This window comes from Ornithorhynchus anatinus, chromosome 6, assembly GCF_004115215.2.
Source record: "Ornithorhynchus anatinus isolate Pmale09 chromosome 6, mOrnAna1.pri.v4, whole genome shotgun sequence".
Classification (NCBI taxonomy): Eukaryota; Metazoa; Chordata; class Mammalia; order Monotremata; family Ornithorhynchidae; genus Ornithorhynchus; species Ornithorhynchus anatinus.
Window position 1 is genome coordinate 47116292 of NC_041733.1, and position 20458 is coordinate 47136749.

At 65.9% G+C, this 20458-nt stretch overlaps 1 protein-coding gene across 2 annotated transcripts in view; it reads left to right on the top strand.

The window, feature by feature from the left end:
* The window catches only part of TAF1 (TATA-box binding protein associated factor 1), a 45397-nt gene that overhangs the window by 12127 nt on the left and 12812 nt on the right, over positions 1-20458 (top strand). For both annotated transcript variants that reach the window (XM_029067779.1, XM_029067780.2), the window contains exons 8-22: positions 165-363; positions 2982-3158; positions 5920-6047; positions 7000-7107; positions 7256-7429; positions 7531-7704; positions 8928-9032; positions 10488-10688; positions 11517-11658; positions 11771-11901; positions 13968-14048; positions 14162-14311; positions 14793-14912; positions 14996-15171; positions 16831-17072. In XM_029067779.1, coding sequence (XP_028923612.1) covers positions 165-363; positions 2982-3158; positions 5920-6047; positions 7000-7107; positions 7256-7429; positions 7531-7704; positions 8928-9032; positions 10488-10688; positions 11517-11658; positions 11771-11901; positions 13968-14048; positions 14162-14311; positions 14793-14912; positions 14996-15171; positions 16831-17072 — 2308 coding nt within the window. The remainder of the gene's footprint in view (positions 1-164; positions 364-2981; positions 3159-5919; positions 6048-6999; positions 7108-7255; positions 7430-7530; positions 7705-8927; positions 9033-10487; positions 10689-11516; positions 11659-11770; positions 11902-13967; positions 14049-14161; positions 14312-14792; positions 14913-14995; positions 15172-16830; positions 17073-20458) is intronic.

Below are 20458 nucleotides of genomic sequence, written 5' to 3' on the forward strand. Positions count from 1 at the left end.
TCTCGTGGTCATTCAGGAATAAAGACGGTTTTCGTGGAGCGCGTCCCGCGTGCCGACCGCCGTTCTAAGCGCCGGGGGAGATAGGAGGCGAGGAGGCCGTCCCGCGTGGGGCTCGCGGCGGCGACGCCCCTTTCCCAGCTGAGGTCTGTCTGTCCGGCCGGCAGGAAGGCGGGACGGCCGAGGAGACGGACCTCCTGGCCAACGAGAACTTCCTGATGGTCACCCAGCTCCACTGGGAAGACGACATCGTGTGGGACGGCGAGGACGTCAAGCACAAGGGGACGAAGCCGCAGCGGGCCAGCTTGGCCGGCTGGCTGCCGTCCAGCATGACGCGCAACGCCACCGCCTACAACGCCCAGCAAGGTACCCCGGGGGGGGTGACCGTGCCGTGGGTTCCTCCATTCGGTCGTATCTCTCGGCGCCGGACGCCCGGGCGTCGCCCGGGAGGATTCACTGAGCGCCTCCTGAGGGCACAGCGCTGGATTAAGGCCCTGGGACTGTTTATTGAGCCCCTCCTGGGTGCCCGGGAGAGATGAGTAGACGCGATGCTCGGCCCCCGGGAGCTTACGGGCCAACGGGGAGGACGGACGTGTCTGTCCTTCTATTTACGTGGACGCCGTTGATGCCCGTCTCCCTGTTCCGTCGTCCGTCTCCCCCCCCTTCTAGACCGCGGGGACGGTCTCTCTCTGTTGCCCCGTTGTACTTTCCAAGCGCTCAGTACGGTGCTGCGCACGGGGTAAGCGCCCAAGAAGTACGACCGAACGAGTCGTAACCCTCCAAGGGGGCCGGGCCCCTCGAGAGAGCACCCCCGCCCCCTCTTCCTGCTCCCCGCGCCCCAGACCGTAAGCTCGCCGTGGGCGGCGGACGTGGCGGCGACTCTCTCTCGGATCGTCCCCGCCCTAGCGCCGAGTCCGGCGCTCTGCACGCCCTAAGCGCTCGCTAAATGCCAGTCCCTGGGGGCGGAGAACGTGCCTACCTACCCTCTCTCAGCGTACTTCTCCAGGCGCTCGGTACACTGCGGCATGTTGGACGGCGCAGAGGTCGGAGATCTCCTGCTCCCTCTCAAAACCCGCCCCCCTCCACCCGCGCCCCCGACTCCCTCCTAAACCCCCTCGGCCCCCTCTCTCCTTCCCTCCCTGACGGCCGTCTTCGACCGTTCACGCTCCAGTGGCTTCTTGCCCGCTGCCCGTGTCTTCCCCACCCTCAAAGAAACCTCCCTTGCCCCCCCCCCCCCCCCCGGCCCCCTCCAGCGACGGCCCCATCTCTCTCCTACCCTTCCTCTCCGAACCCCTTGAGCGAGGTGTCTACCCCTGCCGCCTCCGCTTCCTCTCCTGGAACCCCTCCGTCTGGCTTCCGTCCCCCTCGCTCCGTGGAAAGCACCCCCTCGGAGGTCACCGCCGCGCTCCTCCCGGCCGGACCCGCCGGCCCGGGCCCCGTCCCGCTCCCCCTCGGCCTCCGGGCCGCCTTCCGCCCCCGCGGACCCCGGCCCGCCTCGGCTCGGCCGACGCCGCCCTCTCCCGCTTCTCCCCCCGTCTCTCCGGCCGCCCCTCGTCCGTGTCCCCGGCGGCTCCTCCTCGGCCTCCCGCCCCCCGGACCGTGGGGGTCTCTCACGGCTCGGTCCCGGGTCCCCTCCCCTCCTCCGTCTCCACCCGCTCCCTCGGAGAGCTCATCCGCTCCCACGGCTTCGCCTCCCACCTCTACGTGGACGATTCCCGAATCTCTGTCTCCGGCCCCGCTCTCTCTCCCTCTCCCTCTCCGCCGTCTCGCGCTTCCTCCGGCCTTCGGGGCAGCTCTACTTGGACACGTCAAGCTAAACCTGTCCAAAATGGGATTTTTCATCTTCCCGCCTAAACCCCGTCCTCCCCCTGACTTCCCCATCACCGTAAACGGCACCACCAGTCCTTCCTGCCTCCCAAGCCCATAATCTTTGTGTTCTCCTGGACTCCTCCCTCTCATCCAACCCGCACGTTCGATCCACCGCGAAATCCCGTCTGTTCCACCTTCACAGCCTGGCTAAAATCGGCCCTCTCCTCTCCGTCTAAACCGCTCCCACGTTAATCCCATCGCTTCTACTCTCCTTCCCGGACGACCGCCTCAGCCTCCCGGCCTCCGGCCTCTCCCCGCCCCGGTGTGGATTTCCCTCCCTCGCCCGCCTCGTTTTTCTACGGAGACGTCGGGTCCGCGTCTCCCCGCGTCTCCCGGACCCTCCGGCGGCGGTCCGGCCGCCTCGGCGTCCGACGGAAACCGGGCCCCGTCGGCTTTGAAGGCGTCGGCGGGGCGGCCCCCTCCTCCCCGCCCTCCCCGACCTCCTCCGGCCCGGCCCTCGCGCTCCGCTCCTCTCGCGCCGACGTGCTCGCCGTCCCTCCGTCTCGTCTATCTCGGCGCCAACGTCCCGCGCACGTCCCGCCTCCGGCCCGGCGCGCCCTCCCTCCTCAAATCCCACCGACGACGACCCTCCCCACCCTTCAGAGCCTTCCCGAAGGCCCATCTCCTCCAAGAAGCCTTCCCTGACTGCGCCCCCTTTTCCCCTCTCCCCCTCCCTTCTGCGTCGCCCTGACTCGCTCCCTTTCTTTCCCCCCCCCCTCCGGCCCCCCATCGCTTCTGTCCCCCTCCCTCATTTATTCATTTCTATACACGTCCGTCTCCCCCTCTGGCCCGTCAGCTCCTTTTGGGCAGGGAATGTGTCCGTTCTGTTGTATCGTCCCCTCCCGGGCGCCCAGTACAGTGTTCTGCACGCGGTAAGCGCTCAAAATATACGATTGTCGCGCCCGTAGGAAGGGCTGAACGAATACCGCCGACTGCGGCCGGAGGACGTCTGCCGTTTCTGTTGCACTGTCCGGTGCTCTGCCCCCAGTGAAGCGCTCAGTAAATAGCACGCGTTGCGGACGCGTCTCCCCGCTCCTCTCCCCCGAGCGCTCAGCCCGGCGCTCCGCGCACGGTGAGGTCGCCCCCCCCACCCCCAACTTGGTCTCGGCCACCAGGCGTGGCGGCCGTCCTGGACGAGGACAAGCCGTGGTACTCCATCTTCCCCATCGACAACGAGGAGCTGGTGTACGGCCGCTGGGAGGACGGGATCATCTGGGACGCCCAGGCCATGGTCCGCCTGCTGGAGCCCCCCGTGCTCACCCTGGACCCCAACGACGAGAACCTCATTCTGGGTAGGGTCCCCGCCCCCCAAGCGGACGCCGGGCAGAGAAGCGGCGTGGCTCAGCGGAAAGAGCATGGGCTTGGGAGTCGGCGGTCATGGGTTCGAATCCCAGCTCGGCCACTCGTCGGCTGGGTGACTCTGGGCGAGTCACTTCACTTCTCGGTGCCTCAGTGACCTCCTCTGTGAAATGGGGATGAAGACCGTGAGCCCCGGTTCCCCTGTGTCTCTCCCAGCGCTTAGAACGGTGCTCGGCACGTAGGAAGCGCTTAACAGACACCAGCGCTCCCGCGCGTCCCCTCCCTCGTTCGGTCGTCGTCGTCGTCGTCCCCCGAGCGCGTAGCACAGGGCCCTGGCCCCGGGATGCCCTCGACCGATGGAGAAGCAGTGTGGCTTAGTGGAAGGAGCCCGGGCTTGGGAGTCAGAGGTCCTGGGTCCTAATCCCAGCTCTGCCGCTTGTCAGCTGTGTGACCTTGGGCAAGTCGCCTCACTTCTCTGGGCCTCAGTGACCTCACCTGGAAAATGGGGACGAAGGCTGTGAGGCTCACGTGGGACAGCTCGATGCCCCCGTGTCTCCCCCGGCGCTCAGAACGGTGCTCGGCACGTAGTAAGCGCTTAACAGATACCAACGTTATCACGGGAAGCAGCGTGGCTCAGTGGAAAGAGCCCGGGCTTGGGAGTCAGAGGTCACGGGTTCGACTCCCGGCTCTGCCACTCGTCGGCTGTCCGACCGTGGGCGGGTCACTTGGCCCCTCTGGGCCTCGGTGACCTCATCTGGAAAACGGGGATTAACCGCGAGCCTCCCGTGGGACGACCCGATGACCCCGTATCTCCCCCGGCGCTTCGAACGGTGCTCGGCGCGTAGCGAGCGCTTAACAGATACCGACGTTATCATGATTATTATCCCGCCGATCGACTGTGGGCAGGGGACGCGTCCACCGGCTCGCTCGAATCGTCCACTCCCAAGCGTTGAGGGAAGGAGGCCGGGCTCTGGGGTCCGAGGACGTAGGTTCTAATCCCGGCTCCGCCGCTCGTCAGCCGGGTGACTTTGGGCGAGTCGCTTCACTTCTCTGGGCCTCGGTGACCCCATCTGGAAAACGGGGATTAAGACCGTGAGCCCCAACGTGGGACAACCTGATCACCTCGTATCCTCCCCAGCGCTTAGAGCAGGGCTCTGCACGTAGTAAGCGCTTAACAAACGCCATCGTTGTTATTATCGGTACGGTGCTCTGCACGTAGGCCGCCCTTGATACCGCTGACTGATTGTAGACAGGGAGCGTAGAGTAATAATAATACTACCGCCGGCGGCATTGGTTAAGCGCTTACTGTGCGCCAAGCACCGTTCTAAGCCCCGGGGGAGACGTGAGGTCATCTCCCAGCCTTCATCCCCATTTTCCAGATGAGGTCACTGAGGCCCAGAGAAGTGAAGTGTCCTGCCCAGAGTCACCCAGCTGACGGGCGGCGGGGCCGGGATCGGAACCCACGACCCCCGACGCCCGGGCCCGTTGCACTGAGCCGCGCTGCGTCTATCTAACGGGTCCACCAACTCTGTCATAGTGTCCTCTCGCCAAGCGCTTCGCGCAGTGCTCTGCACCCGGCGAGCACTCCACCGTCAATACCTTCGACCTGGCGAGTGGGAGGTGAAAGAGGAGCGGTGCGGCCTAGTGGACAGAGCCCGGGCCCCAGAGTCAGAAGGACCTGGGTTCTCATCTTAGCCCTGCCATTTTCTTTTTTTTTTAATGGCTTGTTAGGTGCTTACTACGTGCCAGGCACTGTACTAGGCGCCGGGCCAGATCCAAGCTAATCGGGTCGGACGCGGTCCACGTCCCACGTGGGGCCCACAGTCTCCATCCCCGTTTTGCAGAGGAGGGAACCGAGGCCCGGAGAAGCGAAGCGAGTCAGTAATAACAATAATAATAATAATAAAGGAATTGGTTAAGCACTTATTAGGTGTCAGGCACTGTTCTAAGCCCGGGGGTTGGTACAGGTTAATCGGGCTGGGCGCAGTCCTCGTCCCCCGTGCGGCTCACTGTCTTGCTCCCCGTTTCGCAGAGGAGGGAACTGAGGCCCAGCGAAGCGAAGCAAGTGACCTGGCCAGGGTCACCCAGCCGACGGGCGGCAGAGCCGGGATTAGAATCTCCGCTGGGTGACTCCGGGCGAGTCGCTTGACCTTTCCGGGCCCCGGTTCCCTCCTCTGTGGTGGCTCGGCGGAAGGAGCCCGGGCTCGGGAGTCAGAGGTCATGGGTTCGAATCCCGGCTCCGCCGCCTGTCAGCCGGGCGACCGGGGGCGAGTGGCTTCGCTTCTCCGGGCCTCGGTTCCCTCATCTGGAGAATGGGGATTAACCGTGAGCCTCGCGGGGGACGACCCGATGACCCCGTATCTACCCCAGCGCTTAGGACAGTGCTGTGCACGTGGTAAGCGCTTCGCAAACACCAACGTTATCGTTGTTAAACGGGGATGAAGGCTCGGAGCCCCACGAAGACCCGGGGCCCCTTCCGACCTGATTTAGCTCGGCTCTACCCCGGCGCTCAGTACGGCGCCCGGCACCCGCTAAGCGCTTCCCGGAGACCGTGAAAGAAGGAAAGAGAGCGAACCGGGGCCCCGTCTCGCCCGAGGTTCCCGGGCGCCGTAAGAGGGGACGCGGGTCTCGCGTCACCGCTTTCCGGAGGAGGAAACGGAAGCCCCGACCGGGGAAGCGACCTGTCCGAGGGCACCCGGCGGGCCGGGGGAGGGGCCGGGCCTCGAGCTCATCCCACCTTCCCCCCGTTCCCAGAAATCCCCGACGAGAAAGAAGAGACGGCGTCCACGTCTCCGTCCAAGGAGAACAAGAAGGAATCCTCCCTGAAGAAGAGCCGCATCCTGCTGGGGAAGACGGGGGTCATCAAGGAGGAGCCCCAGCAGGTGGGGAATGGCGGGGCGGGATGCCCCGGGACGGACGTCCCGTTGTCGCCGGGCCCCCGCGGGGGGGGGGGGGGGTGCAATCACTCATCCGTTCATTCAGTCGTATGTATTCGGCGCTTCCTGTGCGCAGAGCGCCCCGCTCGGCACCTGGGAAAATCCACGGCAGTGATAAACGGTGACATTTAGACCGTCAGCCCGCCGCCGGGCAGGGATGGTCTCCATCCGCGGCCGAATTGTCCATTCCAAGCGCTCAGGACGGTGCTCTGCTCACGTTAAGCGCTCACTGAATACTATCGAATGAATTCCCTGCCCGCGGAGAGCCGACGGTCTAGAGGGGGGATGGTGGACGTCGGTACGAGTAAATAAAATGACGGATACGGGCGGGGGCGGGGGCGGGGGCGGGAGGGCGAAGGGACCAAGTCAGGGCGATGGCGAAGCGGGGTGGGAGGTGAGGAGGGGGGGGGGCTTAGTCTGGGGAGGCCTCTCGGAGGAGGTGGGGCTTCAGCCTGTGGGATTTGAGGAGGGGGGACGGGACGCGGGCCGGGGGTCGGCGGCCAGGTGGACGAGACGGAGGGGCAGGGAGCGGGTGGGCGCGAGAGGAGCGGAGCGTGCGGGCCGGAGGAGGTGATCGGGGAGGGCGGGGAGGAGGGGGCCGCCCCGCCGAGGACTTCAAACCCCCTGGCCACCGCTTCCCGGCGGACGCCGAGGCGGCCGGGCCGCCTCCGGAGGGGCGGGGGGACGCGGACCCGACGTCTCCGTAGCAAAACGAGGCGGCCGGCGGAGGGGAGCCCGCGCCGGGGCGGGGAGACGCCCGAGGCCGTCGTCCAGGCGGGACGGGAGGAGCGATTGTATTGGGAGGGCTGGGCTGCCGACGTCCGCCGGACGCTTGGCCCCGGGGGGCGAGGGGTGCTGACGTGCGGTCGTCGGCTGGACCCCCCCCCCCCCTCCCCAGAACATGTCCCAGCCGGAAGTGAAGGACCCCTGGAACCTCTCCAACGACGAGTTCTACTACCCCAAGCAGCAGGGCCTGCGCGGGACGTTCGGCGGGAACATCATCCAGGTGAACCCGGGGCCGGGCCGGGGGGCCGCTCGGAGCCGGGGGCCCGAGGGGACGGCGCCGTCCCCGCCGGGCCGCGAGAAGCCGGGAGGACTCGGGTCCGAGCGCCGGCTCGGCGTCCGAGCGCGCGTCTGCGTCTCTCCCGCCGCAGCACTCCATCCCGGCCGTGGAACTGAGGCAGCCGTTCTTCCCCACGCACATGGGCCCCCTCAAACTCCGGCAGTTCCACCGGCCCCCGCTGAAGAAATACTCCTTCGGGGCCCTGTCCCAGCCGGGGCCCCACCCCGTCCAGCCCCTCATGAAGCACATCAAGAAGAAAGCCAAGGTCAGGCCGCGGGGGACGCGGCGGGCGGGCGGGCCGGGCGGCCGGGGCGGGCGGGCCCCGGCGCTGAGCGGGCCCCCGCGGCCGGGGCTGTGCCCCCTCAGGTGCGGGAGCAGGAGCGGCAGGCCTCCGGCGGGGGCGAGATGTTCTTCATGCGCACGGCGCAGGACCTCACCGGCCGGGACGGGGACCTCATCCTGGCCGAGTACAGCGAGGAGAACCCCCCGCTGATGATGCAGGTCGGCATGGCCACCAAGATCAAGAACTACTACAAGCGGGTGAGTCGCGGAGGGCGGCCCCCGTTCCCTGCCCCTCGGGGAGCTTCCCGTCGAGCCGGGGATGAAGACGCTCATTCGTTCGGTCGCACTTGCTGAGCGCCGACCGTGCGCGGGGCACTGGACTGAGCGCTTGGGAGGGGACGACAGAACGACCCACGGCTGAGTTCACGCGCCTGCCGGCGGGGCCCGCGTGCGTTCGGTTCATTCCCTGGGACTTGTGTCATTCATTCCGTCGTATTTACTGAGCGCGTCTTAGGGGCAGAGCACTGTATTAAGCGCTTGGGAGAGGACTGGAGAACGATAGAACCGATTCCCTGCCCACAAGGAGCTTCCGGTCTAGAGGGGGAGACGGAATTAATAGAAATAAATAAATCCCGCTTAGTGAGCGCGTCCAGCGTGCAGAGCACGGTCCTAAGAGCTCGGGAGAGGACAGGAGAACGACAGAACAGACACGTTCCCTGCCCACAAGGAGCTTCCGGTCTAGAGGGGGAGACGGACGTTAATAGGAATAAATAAAGCCCGTTCATTGAGCGCGTCCAGTGTGCGGAGCACGGTCCCAAGCGCTCGGGAGAGGACAGGAGAAGAATAGAACAGATTCCCTGCCCACAAGGAGCTTCCGGTCTAGAGGGGGAAGACGGACGTCAACAGAAATAAATCCCGCTTATTGAGCGCGTTCAGTGTGCAGAGCACTGTCTCAGGCGCTCGGGAGAGGACAGGAGAACGACAGAACAGACACGTTCCCTGCCCACAAGGAGCTTCCAGTGTAGAGGGGGAGACGGACGTTAATAGAAATGAATAGATCCCGCTTATTGAGCGCGTCCAGTGTGCAGAGCACCGTCCTAAGCGCTTGGGAGAGGACAGGAGAAGAATAGAACAGATTCCCTGCCCACAAGGAGCTTCCGGTGTAGAGGGGAAGACGGACGTTAATAGAAATAAATAAATCCCGCTTATTGAGCGCGTCCAGTGTGCAGAGCACTGTCCTAAGCGCTCGGGAGAGCACAGGAGAAGGATAGAACAGACACGTTCCCTGCCCACAAGGAGCTGAGAGTCTAGACGGGGGAGACCGACAGGAATAGAAATCAATAAATGAGGGACTGAGACGGGGGCCGGGGAGGGCGTCGGGGCCCGACCGTCGATCGACTGACCGGGCGCCTCGGCCGCGTCCCGCGGGGGGGCGGCCCGGAGGAGACGCCGCGCTGACCGTTTCCGCTTCCTCCCCTCAGAAACCCGGGAAGGACCCCGGGGCCCCGGATTGCAAATACGGAGAGACCATCTACTGTCACACGTCTCCTTTCCTGGGCTCCCTGCACCCGGGCCAGCTGCTCCAGGTGAGGGTCCGGCACCGTCCCCCCGTCCCCCCCTTCCCGGCCCCTCTCCCCCCGGGGCGCCTGTGGAACGGCGCTCCGGGACCACGCCGCCGCTTCCTCGATGAAGATAAGGACGATGATGACCGTTGACGCTGTTCGTTAAATGCTTATCGGGTGCCCAGGCGATGATAACTATAATAATAACGATAATGGATAATGATGGTATTTGTTTAATGCTTATTAGGTGCCCGAGAAATAATAACTGTCATCACAATAACGAATAATTATGGTACTTATTAAGCGCTTCCGAGGTGCCCGAGCGAGAATAATAATAGTGATGCTGTAACGAGTAATTATAGTACTTGTTAAGCGCTTCCTAGTTGCCCAAGCGATAGTAATAATAGTAATAACGATAATGAATAATTATGGTACTTGTTAAGTGCTTCCTAGGTGCCCAAGCGATGATAATCATAGTAATAACGACAATGAGTAATTACGGTATTTGTTTAATGCTTACTAGGTGCCCAAGCAATAATAATCATATTAATAGCTATAATGAGTAATTATGGTACTTTTTAAACACTTCCTAGGTGCCCGAGCAATAATAACTATAATAATAATAATAACAGTAGTGAATAATTATGCTATTTGTAAAGCGCTTACTATGTGCCCAAGCAATAATAACTCTAATAACAATAATTAATAATGATGGTATTAGCTTAATGCTTATTAGGTGCCCAAGAAATAATAACGATAATAATAATTAATAGTTACGGTATTTGTTTAATGCTTATTAGGTGCCCAAGCAATAGTAACTATAATAATAACAATAATGAGTAACTATGGTATCTGTTAAGCGCTTACTAGGTGCCCAAGCAATAACTATAATAATAATAGTGATTAATTATGGTATCTGTTAAATACTTCCTAGGCGTCCAACCGATAATAATAGTAATAACAATAATGAATAATTACGGGATTTGTTTAATGCTCTCTAGGCGCCCGAGCGATGATAACTGCAATAATAACGATTATGAGTAATTATGGTATTTGTTCAGTGCTAACTAGGTGCCCAAGCAATAATAACTGTAATAATAGTGATAACGGTGAGTGATCACGGTGTTGGTTAAGTGCTTCCTCGGTGCCCGAGCAATAATAATTACCATAATGACGATAGCAGCAATAATAATAATAATAATAATAATGGTACTCGTTAAACGTGTACTCGGTGCCGGGCACTGTACTAAGCGCTGGGGCGGATCCAAGCAAATGGGGTGGGACACGGTCCCGGGCCCCCGTGGGGCGCCCGGTCCCGCCCCCCCCATCCAGAGGAGGGAACCGAGGCCCCGAGAGGCGAAGTGACGGGCCCGAGGTCACCCGGCGGACCCGTGATGCGAACCCGGGTCCTCCCGACCGCCGGGCCCGGGCCCCGGCCCCCCGGGCCGCCCTGCTCCTCACGGCCCTCCCTCGCCACAGGCCTTTGAGAACAACCTCTTCCGCGCGCCCATCTACCTGCACAAGATGCCGGAGACCGACTTCCTCATCATCCGGACGCGGCAGGGCTACTACATCCGGGAGCTGGTGGACATCTTCGTCGTGGGCCAGCAGTGCCCCTTGTTCGAGGTGCCCGGCCCCAACTCCAAGCGGGCCAACACGCACATCCGGGACTTCCTGCAGGTGAGCGGGGCCCGGGCTGCGGGCGCGCCCGCGTCTTCCCCGATCCGAAAATGGACCTCCCCCCGGCTCTCCGGCCGCCCCTCCTCCGTGTCCCGGGCGGGCTCCTCCTCGGCCTCCCGCCCCCGGGCCGCGGGGGTCCCTCGGGGCTCGCACCCGGGTCCGCCCCCTCCTCCGTCTCCACCCGCTCCCTCGGAGAACTCCGTCGCTCCCTTGGCTTCGACTCCCACCTCTATTTTTCTTTTTAGCGGTGTTCATTAAGCACTTACTACGTGTCAGGCACCGGGTTAAATGCTGGGATAGATAATAACGATAACGTGGGTATTGGTTACGCGCTTACTATGGGCAGAGCACCGTTCCACGCGCTGGGCTAGATCCAGGGTCATCGCGTCGTCTGCCGTGGGGCTCCCAGTCTTCATCCCCATTTTACAGATGAGGTCACTGAGGCACAGAGAAGCGAAGTGACTCGCCCACGGTCACCTGGCTGCCAAGTGGCGGAGCCGGGAGTCGAACCCGTGACCCCGGACTCCCCAGCCCGGGCTCTTTCCGCTGAGCCACGCTGCTTCTCTCCAGACTGATCGGAGCGGACCCCGTCTCGGTCCCACGCGGGGCTCCCGGACCTCCCCCCCCCCGTTTTACGCACGCGGTCGTCGAGGCCCGGAGGAGCGAAGCGACTCGCCCCGGGTCCCCCGGCGGCGCTCGCCTCGGGCGGAGGACCGTACCGAGCGCCCCGGGGAGCCCGAGAGAACGGAGCCGTTGCCCGCCGTCCTCCGCCGCCCGCGGAGACGCGCGCAGGCACCCACTCTCCCGCACGCGCTCGTCTCCCGGCAGGTGTTCATCTACCGCCTGTTCTGGAAGAGCCGGGACCGGCCGCGGCGGATCCGCATGGAGGACATCAAGAAGGCCTTCCCCTCCCATTCGGAGAGCAGCATCCGCAAGCGGTTGAAGCTCTGCGCCGACTTCAAGCGCACCGGTCAGCCCGGTCACCCCGGGGGCGCGGGACGGGGTGGGCCGGCCCCGGGAGGGGTCCGGCGGGGGGCGGGCGGCGGCCGAGGCGGCTCCCAACCCCCCGGCTCTCCCCGCAGGCATGGATTCCAACTGGTGGGTGCTGAAATCGGATTTCCGCCTGCCCACGGAGGAGGAGGTGCGGGCCATGGTGTCCCCGGAGCAGTGCTGTGCCTATTACAGCATGATCGCGGCCGAGCAGAGGCTCAAGGTGAGCCCCCCCCCCCCCCGGCCCCGGCCCGCCCCCCGACGCCTAGGTCGGTCGTCCCGGGCCGAGACCGTCAGCGCCTTTCGGTCCGTTCATCGATGACGATCATCGTAATAACGGCACTCGTTAAGCCCTTACCCCGGGCCGCGCACCGTTGTAAGCGCTGGGGTAATCGGGGTCGGACCCGGTCGCTGTCCCGCCCGATATCGGGGCAGAGCCGAGCTGATGAGGTTGGACGCGGACCCCGTCTTGGCGGTCTTCGTCCCCGTTTTACGGACGAGGGAACCGAGGCCCGGAGGAGCGGAGTGACTGGGCCGGGGTCACGCGGCGGGCGGACGGTAGAGCCGAGATGAGAACCCGGTTCTCCCTCCCGCTTAGACGGCGAAGGCCACGCGGGGCCCGATGAACCAGGATCCAGGAGAGCGGCGTGGCCTAGAGGAGAGGGTCCGGGGCTCATCCCGACTCGGCCGCCTCCCTGCCGGGTGACCCCCGGGCCGGTCACTTGGCTTCTCTGGCCCTCGGTTCCCTCATCTGCAAAATGGAGCGTGAGGCTGCGCGCCCCGTGTGGGACCGTGGACCGTGTCCAACCTGATGAGCCTGGCACCCAGGAGGTGCTTGACACATACCACTTAAAAATAGCGAAACCAGAAAACCCCCGACTCTCCCCAGCGATTCAGATCAGACCGAAGAATACCTCTGACTCGCCCCCTCCGTCTTCGGCTGTCCCCCAGTGACCCAGCGGGGACCGTCCGGCTCCCCTGACTGTCCCGCCCCGACCCCGACTCTCCCCTAGCGCCCCAGGACGCACCATTCAACGCCCGCCTGACGCTCCCCTCCATCGATCAGACTGCGAGCCCGTCAGTGGGCGGGGATTGTCTCTGTCTGTCGCCGAATTGTCCGTTCCAAGCGCTCAGTACGGTGCCCTGCACGAAGTAAGCGCTCAATAAAGACCGTTGAATGACCGAATCCCCGGCCGGCCCCCAGGACCCAGGACGGACCATCCGGCATCCCGTATTGTCCCCTCCGTCCCTGACCTTCCCCCGGTGACCCAGCGCGGACCGTCCGACGCCCCCGACTCTCCCCCCTCCATCTCTGACTCTCCCCTGGTGACCCCGAACAGACCATCCGACTCCTTTGACTGTCCCCCTTCCATCTCTGTCCTCCGGTGACCCAGCAACCCCTCTAACTCTCCCTTCTCCATCCCTGACTGTCCCCCGGTGAGCCACGGCGGACCATTCAGCGCCCCCCCGACCGTCCCTTCTCCATCCCTGACTGTCCCCTAGTGACCCAGAAGGGACCATCCAACCCCCGACTCTCCCCCTCCATCTCTGACTCTCCCCTAGCGACCCTGAACGGACCATCCGGCCCCGCTGTCTGGCCCCTCTCCGTCTCTGACTGTCCCCCGCTGACCCACGAGGGACCCACCCACACCTCTGACTCTCCCTTCTCCGACCCCGACCGTCCCATACCGACCCAGAAGGGACCGTCCAACCCCCCGACTCTCCCCTCTCCATCCCTGACTCTCCCCCAGCGACCCAGCACGTACCACCCCACGCCTGCCCTGACTGTCCCCCACTGACCCGGGACGGACCTTTCAACGGGCCGGACTCTCCCCCTCCGTCCCTGACGCGTCCCGAGTGATGCGGGACGGACCATCCAAACCCCCCGACGGTCCCCTCTCCCTCTCTGACCTTCCCCCAGTGAGCCGGCACTGACCGTCCAACGTCCCAGACCCTCCCCCTCCATCCTTGACTCTTCCCCCGTGACCCAGAACGGACCACTCGACACCCCGACTCTGCCCTCTCCATCCCTGACTCCCAAGGAACCGGACACTGTCCATCAAACCCCCGAGTCTCCCTTCTTCGTCCCTGACCGTCCCCCGCACCCGTGACTCTCCCCCGTCCACCCCCGCCCACCCTCGCCCCTCTTCCGGTGAGCCAGCACGGACCCTCGGACCCCCGCCCGGGGGACGACCGGCGTCGTCCTCGGGCCGCAGACGGTCGGCGCTCCCCTCCCCGTCGCGCCCCGTCCGTTCTCACCGCCCCCCCCGGGCCGGTCTTTCCCTCCAGGACGCCGGCTACGGAGAGAAGTCCTTCTTCGCCCCCGAAGAAGAAAACGAGGAAGACTTCCAGATGAAAATCGACGACGAGGTAAAGCCGGGCCGCGGGCCGACGAGCCCGGCTCCCCCTCCTCGGATTTCCCGCCGGCCTCGCCCGCGCCGGCGTCGCCCGCGTCCCGCTTCTCAGCCCCGGTCTCCCCGCAGGTCCGCACGGCCCCCTGGAACACCACCCGCGCCTTCATCGCCGCCATGAAAGGGAAATGCCTGCTGGAGGTGACCGGGGTGGCCGATCCCACGGGCTGCGGGGAGGGCTTCTCCTACGTCAAGATCCCCAACAAGCCCACCCAGCAGAAGGTAGGGCGGCCCGCCGCGAGGAAACGGGGGCGCCGGGCCCGGCTCGCGGGGGGCGGGGGGGAGCCGGAGAGGCCCCCCGGGTCGGACCCCGTGGTGGCCACGTCCTCTTTCCACCGAGGGGCCGTGTCTCCCGACTCTGCCGTCCTCTCCGAGCGCTCAGTCCGGGGCTCCGCGCGCGGTAGCCCGGCGGCTCCCGGAGGGCAGGGATCGTGTCTGTCGGACTCTCCCGGCCGCCCGGGCCGGTGCTCCGCACCCGGCCGGCGGGAAGAGCAGTCCTCGGTTCCGTCGGTCGTGTCCGGCGAGCGCTCACCGCGTGCGGAGCGCTGTGCCGAGGCCTCGAGAGAAGGCGGGAGGACGGTAGACGGATAGTTTCCCCGCCCGAGAGCGGAGGCGGGGACGCGGTCCTCCCCCGAGCGCCGCGCCGCCCGCCCCCGTCGCCCGCTCGGCGCGGAGCCCCGTCCGACGGCTCGGCCCCGCGCAGGACGACAAGGAGCCCCAGCCGGTGAAGAAGACGGTGACGGGGACCGACGCCGACCTGCGCCGCCTCTCCCTGAAGAACGCCAAGCAGCTGCTGCGCAAGTTCGGCGTGCCCGAGGAAGAGGTGACGGGGCGGGCCGGGGGGCCGGGCCGGCGGCGGGGGGCCCGGGGGCGGCCGGCCCGCCAACACCCCGTCCGCCGTCCCAGATCAAGAAGCTGTCGCGCTGGGAGGTGATCGACGTGGTCCGCACCATGTCCACGGAGCAGGCCCGCTCCGGGGAGGGGCCCATGAGCAAGTTCGCCCGGGGGTCCCGCTTCTCCGTGGCCGAGCACCAGGAGCGCTACAAGGAGGAGTGCCAGCGCATCTTCGACCTGCAGAACAAGTACGGGCCCCGGCGGGGGGCCGGGGCGGACCCTCCCCCTCCGCCCGACCCCCTTCCGCATCCCCCGCCGGGAGCCCGGACCCTGCGCGGCGCCGGGGTCGGGGGGGGGGGGGGCCGGACGGCCGCCGCGGGGTCGGCGGGGGGGCGTACCGTGCGGCGGGCGCCGTAGGAAGCGCCGCGGCGGGTCCCGGCGAGTCGGGGCCCCCCCGGGGCCCTCGGTCTCCGTCCCCGTTCTACAGATGAGGGAACCGAGGCGCGGCCGAGGCGAGTGACCCGTCCGAGGTCACCGCGCTAGACCGGGGCCGGGGGGATCGTAATAATGTTGGTATTTGTCAAGCGCTTACTCTGTGCGGAGCGCTGGGGGAGATACAGGCTCGTCCGGTGGTCCCACGTGAGACTCGCGGTTAATCCCCATTCTACAGATGAGGTCACCGAGGCACAGAGAAGTGAAGCGACTCGTCCCCGATCGCACAGTAATGACGTCGGTGTCCGTTAAGCGCTTCCCGTGTGCCGAGCACCGCTCTAAGCGGCCGGGGGGAGACACGGGGGAATCGGCTCGTCCCACGTGGGGCTCACGGTCTTCATCCCCGTTTTACAGATGAGGGAACTGAGGCACCGAGAAGTTAAAGCGACTCGCCCAGAGTCCCAGAGCCGACAGGCGGCAGAGCCGGGATTCGAACCCTAGACCACTGACTCCCAAGCCCGGGCTCTCGCCACTGAGCCGCGCTGAGAACCCCGGGTCCTTCCGGCTCCCCGGCCCGGGCCCCGCCCGCCACGCCCTGCCGCTTCGATGGTAACGACGGTATCCGGGGAGAGCCCTGCGTGGGCCGAGCGCCGTCCGAAGCCCCGGGGGTAGATCCGGGTTGGACCCGGTCCGTGTCCCAAATCGGGTTCACGGTCTCCCTCCCCGTCGGACGGACGGGGGAACTGAGGCCCGGAGAAGTGAAGGGACCCGCCCAAGGGGCAGAGCCGGGACGAGGACCCCGGTCTCGCGAAGCGGGTCGGGGCGGCGGACGGTCCCGGATTCTCCTCCCGGCCCCGCTGCTCGAGTCCGGGGTGGCGGGTTCCGCCGCCGTCCAGCCGGGCGACGTCGGGCGGGTCACTTCACTTCTCCGGGGCCTCGGTGACCTCATCCGGAAAACGGGGGCCAAGACCGGGAGCCCCAAGGGGGGGCGACCCGACGACCCCGTGTCTCCCCCGGCGCTTAGAACGGCGCTCGACACGTAGGAAGCGCTTAACAGATAGCAACGTCGTCATCGTCTGCCGCGTGGCCCCGGGCGAGTCGCCCCGCTTCTCCGAGCCTCGCTTCCCTCATCTGTGAAACGGGGACTGAGGCCGGGAGCCCCGTGGGGGACGGGGACGGTGCCCACCTCCCCCGGCGCTCAGTTCGGTCCCCGGCGCCTAGTGAGCGCTCGACGGATACCGCGGTTATCACCGGGTCCCTCCGACGCCCGGGCCCGGGCTCCGCCCGCCGGCTGATGCTGCTGCTTTGGTTCCTTCGTCGGTCGGTATCTGCCGAGCGCTTAGCGCCTGCAGAGCCCCGTACCAAGCGCTCGGGAAGCACGGTTGGGCGTGAAGAGAAACACCCTGGCGCTCTCGGTCCAGCCGGGCGGGAGGGGCGGCGCGGGCCCCGACCCGTCGGCCCTCCCGCCCCCGCAGGGTCCTGGCGTCCACGGAGGTGCTGTCCACGGACACGGACAGCAGCTCGGCCGAGGACAGCGACTTCGAGGAGATGGGGAAGAACATCGAGAACATGCTCCAGAACAAGAAGACCAGCTCCCAGCTGTCCCGCGAGCGGGAGGAGCAGGAGCGCAAGGAACTGCAGCGGATGCTGCTCGGCGACGACGGGCCCCACGACAAGGACAAGGCCAAGAAGGACAAGAGGGACCGGAAGGGGCTGGGTAAGGAGCCCCGCGGGGCGGGGGGCCGGCGGCCGAATCTCTGGAGCGCTTCCCGGCGGGCGGGGCGCCGGACTGAGCGCTCGGGACGGCGGGACGAGAGACGGGCCCGTTCCCCGACGGGCCCTTGATGTTCCCCGGCGTCTCCGTCCGGATCCCTCAGCTGTTCATAGCGGCGTCCGTCTTCCCGGGCGCCGGGGGTCCGGCCTGGGGGTCCCGGAGGGGAGGTCCGGGAGGGGAGGTCTCTCCGCCGGCCGGGGGGCCGCCCTGGGTACCCGTGAGGAGAGGTCTTTCCGATCACCGTGGGTCCGTGAGGAGGGGTCTTTTCGGTCACCGGGGGTCCACGGAGGGTGGTCTTTCTGGTCACTGGGGGGGGGGGTCTGCGCTTAGTATCCGTGAAGGGTGGTCTTTCCGGTCACCGGGGGTCCGCCCCGGGAGTCCCCGAGGGGCTGCCTTTCCGGTCACCGGGGGTCCGCCCTGTGTGTCCGTGAGGGGAGGCCTTTCCGCTCACCGGGGGTCAGGTCCGAGCGTCCGTGAGGGGAGGCCTTTCCCTTCACCGGGGGTCAGCCCCGAGCGTCCGTCAGGGGAGGCCTTTCCGGTCACCGGGGGTCAGCCCCGAGCGTCCGTGAGGGGAGGCCTTTCCGCTCACCTGGGGTCCGCCCCGAGCGTCCGTCAGGGGAGGCCTTTCCGGTCACCGGGGGTCAGCCCCGAGCGTCCGTCAGGGGAGGCCTTTCCGCTCACCGGGGGTCCGCCCCGAGGGTCCGTGAGGGGAGGTCTTTCCGCTCACCGGGGGTCAGGTCCGAGCGTCCGTCAGGGGAGGCCTTTCCGGTCACCGGGGGTCAGCCCCGAGCGTCCGTGAGGGGAGGCCTTTCCACTCACCGGGGGTCCGCCCCGAGGGTCCGTGAGGGGAGGTCTTTCCGCTCACCGGGGGTCAGGTCCGAGCGTCCGTGAGGGGAGGCCTTTCCCTTCACCGGGGGTCAGCTCCGAGCGTCCGTCAGGGGAGGCCTTTCCGGTCACCGGGGGTCAGCCCCGAGCGTCCGTCAGGGGAGGCCTTTCCGGTCACTGGGGGTCTGCCCCGGACGTCCGTGAGGGGAGGCCTTTCCGGTCACCGTGGGTCAGCCCCGAGCGTCCGTGAGGGGAGGTCTTTCCGGTCACCGTGGGTCAGCTCCGAGTGTCTGTGAGGTCACCGGGGGTCCGCCCCAAGCGTCCGTGAGGGGAGGTCTTTCCGGTCACCGTGGGTCAGCTCCGAGTGTCTGTGAGGTCACCGGGGGTCAGCCCCGAGCGTCCGTCAGGGGAGGCCTTTCCGCTCACCGGGGGTCAGCCCCGAGCGTCCGTCAGGGGAGGCCTTTCCGGTCACTGGGGGTCTGCCCCGAGCGTCCGTGAGGGGAGGTCTTTCCGGTCACCGGGGGTCTGTCCCGGACGTCCGTGAGGGGAGGCCTTTCCGGTCACCGTGGGTCAGCCCCGAGGGTCCGTGAGGGGAGGTCTTTCCGATCACCGTGGGTCAGCTCCGAGTGTCTGTGAGGTCACCGGGGGTCTGGCCCGAGCGTCCGTGAGGGGAGGCCTTTCCGGTCACCGGGGGTCAGCCCCGAGCGTCCGTGAGGGGAGGCCTTTCCGGTCACCGGGGGTCAGCTCCGAGCGTCCGTCAGGGGAGGTCTTTCCGGTCACTGGGGGTCTGCCCCGAGCGTCCGTCAGGGGAGGCCTTTCCGGTCACCGGGGGTCAGCTCCGAGCGTCCGTGAGGGGAGGCCTTTCCGCTCACCGGGGGTCAGCCCCGAGCGTCCGTCGGGGGAGGTCATTCCGGTCACCGGGGGTCTGCCCCGAGCGTCCGTGAGGGGAGGTCTTTCCGGTCACCGGAGGTCTGTCCCGGACGTCCGTGAGGGGAGGTCTTTCCGCTCACCGGGGGTCAGCCCCGAGCGTCCGTCAGGGGAGGCCTTTCCGGTCACCGTGGGTCAGCTCCGAGCGTCCGTGAGGGGAGGCCTTTCCTTCCGCTCACCGGGGATCTGCCCCGCCTGTCCCTGAGGGGCGGCCTTTCCTCTCACGGCGTCGGCCTCGGTCGGGGCTGGATACCGAGGCCCGCCCCCAATGCTTAGAACAGTGTTCCACGCTTCGAAGAGCGCTCGACACATAGTAAGCGCTCGACAGGTCCCATCACCGTTACGGCCCCCCACTCCGCTCCCCACGACAGCCCCCTCTTGAGCGCCGGCCGGTCGGCGGCCCGCCCCGTTGCGGGTCAGCGACCTGGCAGGACAAGCCGGCCTGATGACCCCCCGCGTCCGGTTGCCGAGCGCTGTGCTAAGCACTGGGGTAAGTCCCTCTGACAGCCCCGGGCCAGCCCCACCAGAGGCTCACCACGTAGCTAGGATCATAATAGATGGGTGGCTAAAAATAACAATAATGACGATGGCATTCGTTAAGCGCCCGCTGCGTGCCAAGCACTGTTCTAAGCACTGATCTAACGCGACGATAGTCTCTTTCGGAGGGGGGGGGGAGTTCTCCAGAAGACAGTACCTGCGGGGTGCCGGACGCCCCGGGGCCCCAGCGTCTATCGGTCGTTCCGCACGGAGGCGGGAGGTTGGACTAGTTGACCTCGGACCGGTTGACCCCCCCGGGGTCCCTCCCATCACCCGGCTCCCCCAGCCAGCGGACGTCGGTTTCCTCATCTGCAAAGTGAGGATTGCGACCTCGAGCCCCCTGCGGGACCGGGCCGGTGCCCAACCTGGTTTGCTTGGCTCCACCCCGGCGCTCGGTCCACCGTCTGGCCCTTAGTGAGCGCTTCACAAACACCGTTTAAAGAAAATAAATAAAAATAAGAACCCGGAGGGCCTCTCTCGCCCCGGGCTTCCACGTTCCGGTCTTCCGGTGGCCGAGCGGGCAGCTCTCCTCGCCTTGGGGCGACCCCGACGGTGCCCGTCGGTTTCTCTGATCATGATGATGATTAGCGTGGCTCAGTGGGAAGAGCCCGGGCTTTGGAGTCAGAGGACATGGGTTCGAATCCCGGCTCTGCCACGCGTCAGCTGTGTGACTGTGGGGGAGTCACTTCACTTCTCTGGGCCTCGGTTCCCTCATCTGTAAAATGGGGATTGAGACCGTGAGCCCCACCTGGGACGACCCGATTCCCCTGTGTCTCCCCCAGCGCTTAGAAGAGTGCTCTGCACACAGTAAGCGCTTAACAAATACCAACATTATTACTATTATTATTTTAATTATAATTGCGGTATTTGTTGATCACTGGGGTGCAGCCAAGCAAACGGGGTCGGACCCGGCCCCCGTCCCACGTGGGGCTCACGGTCTCCATCCCCTTTGGGCGGGGGAGGGAACCGAGGCCCGGCGGGGCGAAGCGTCTTGCCCGAGGTCACCCGGGTGGCGGGGCCGGGATGGGAGGTCGTGACCT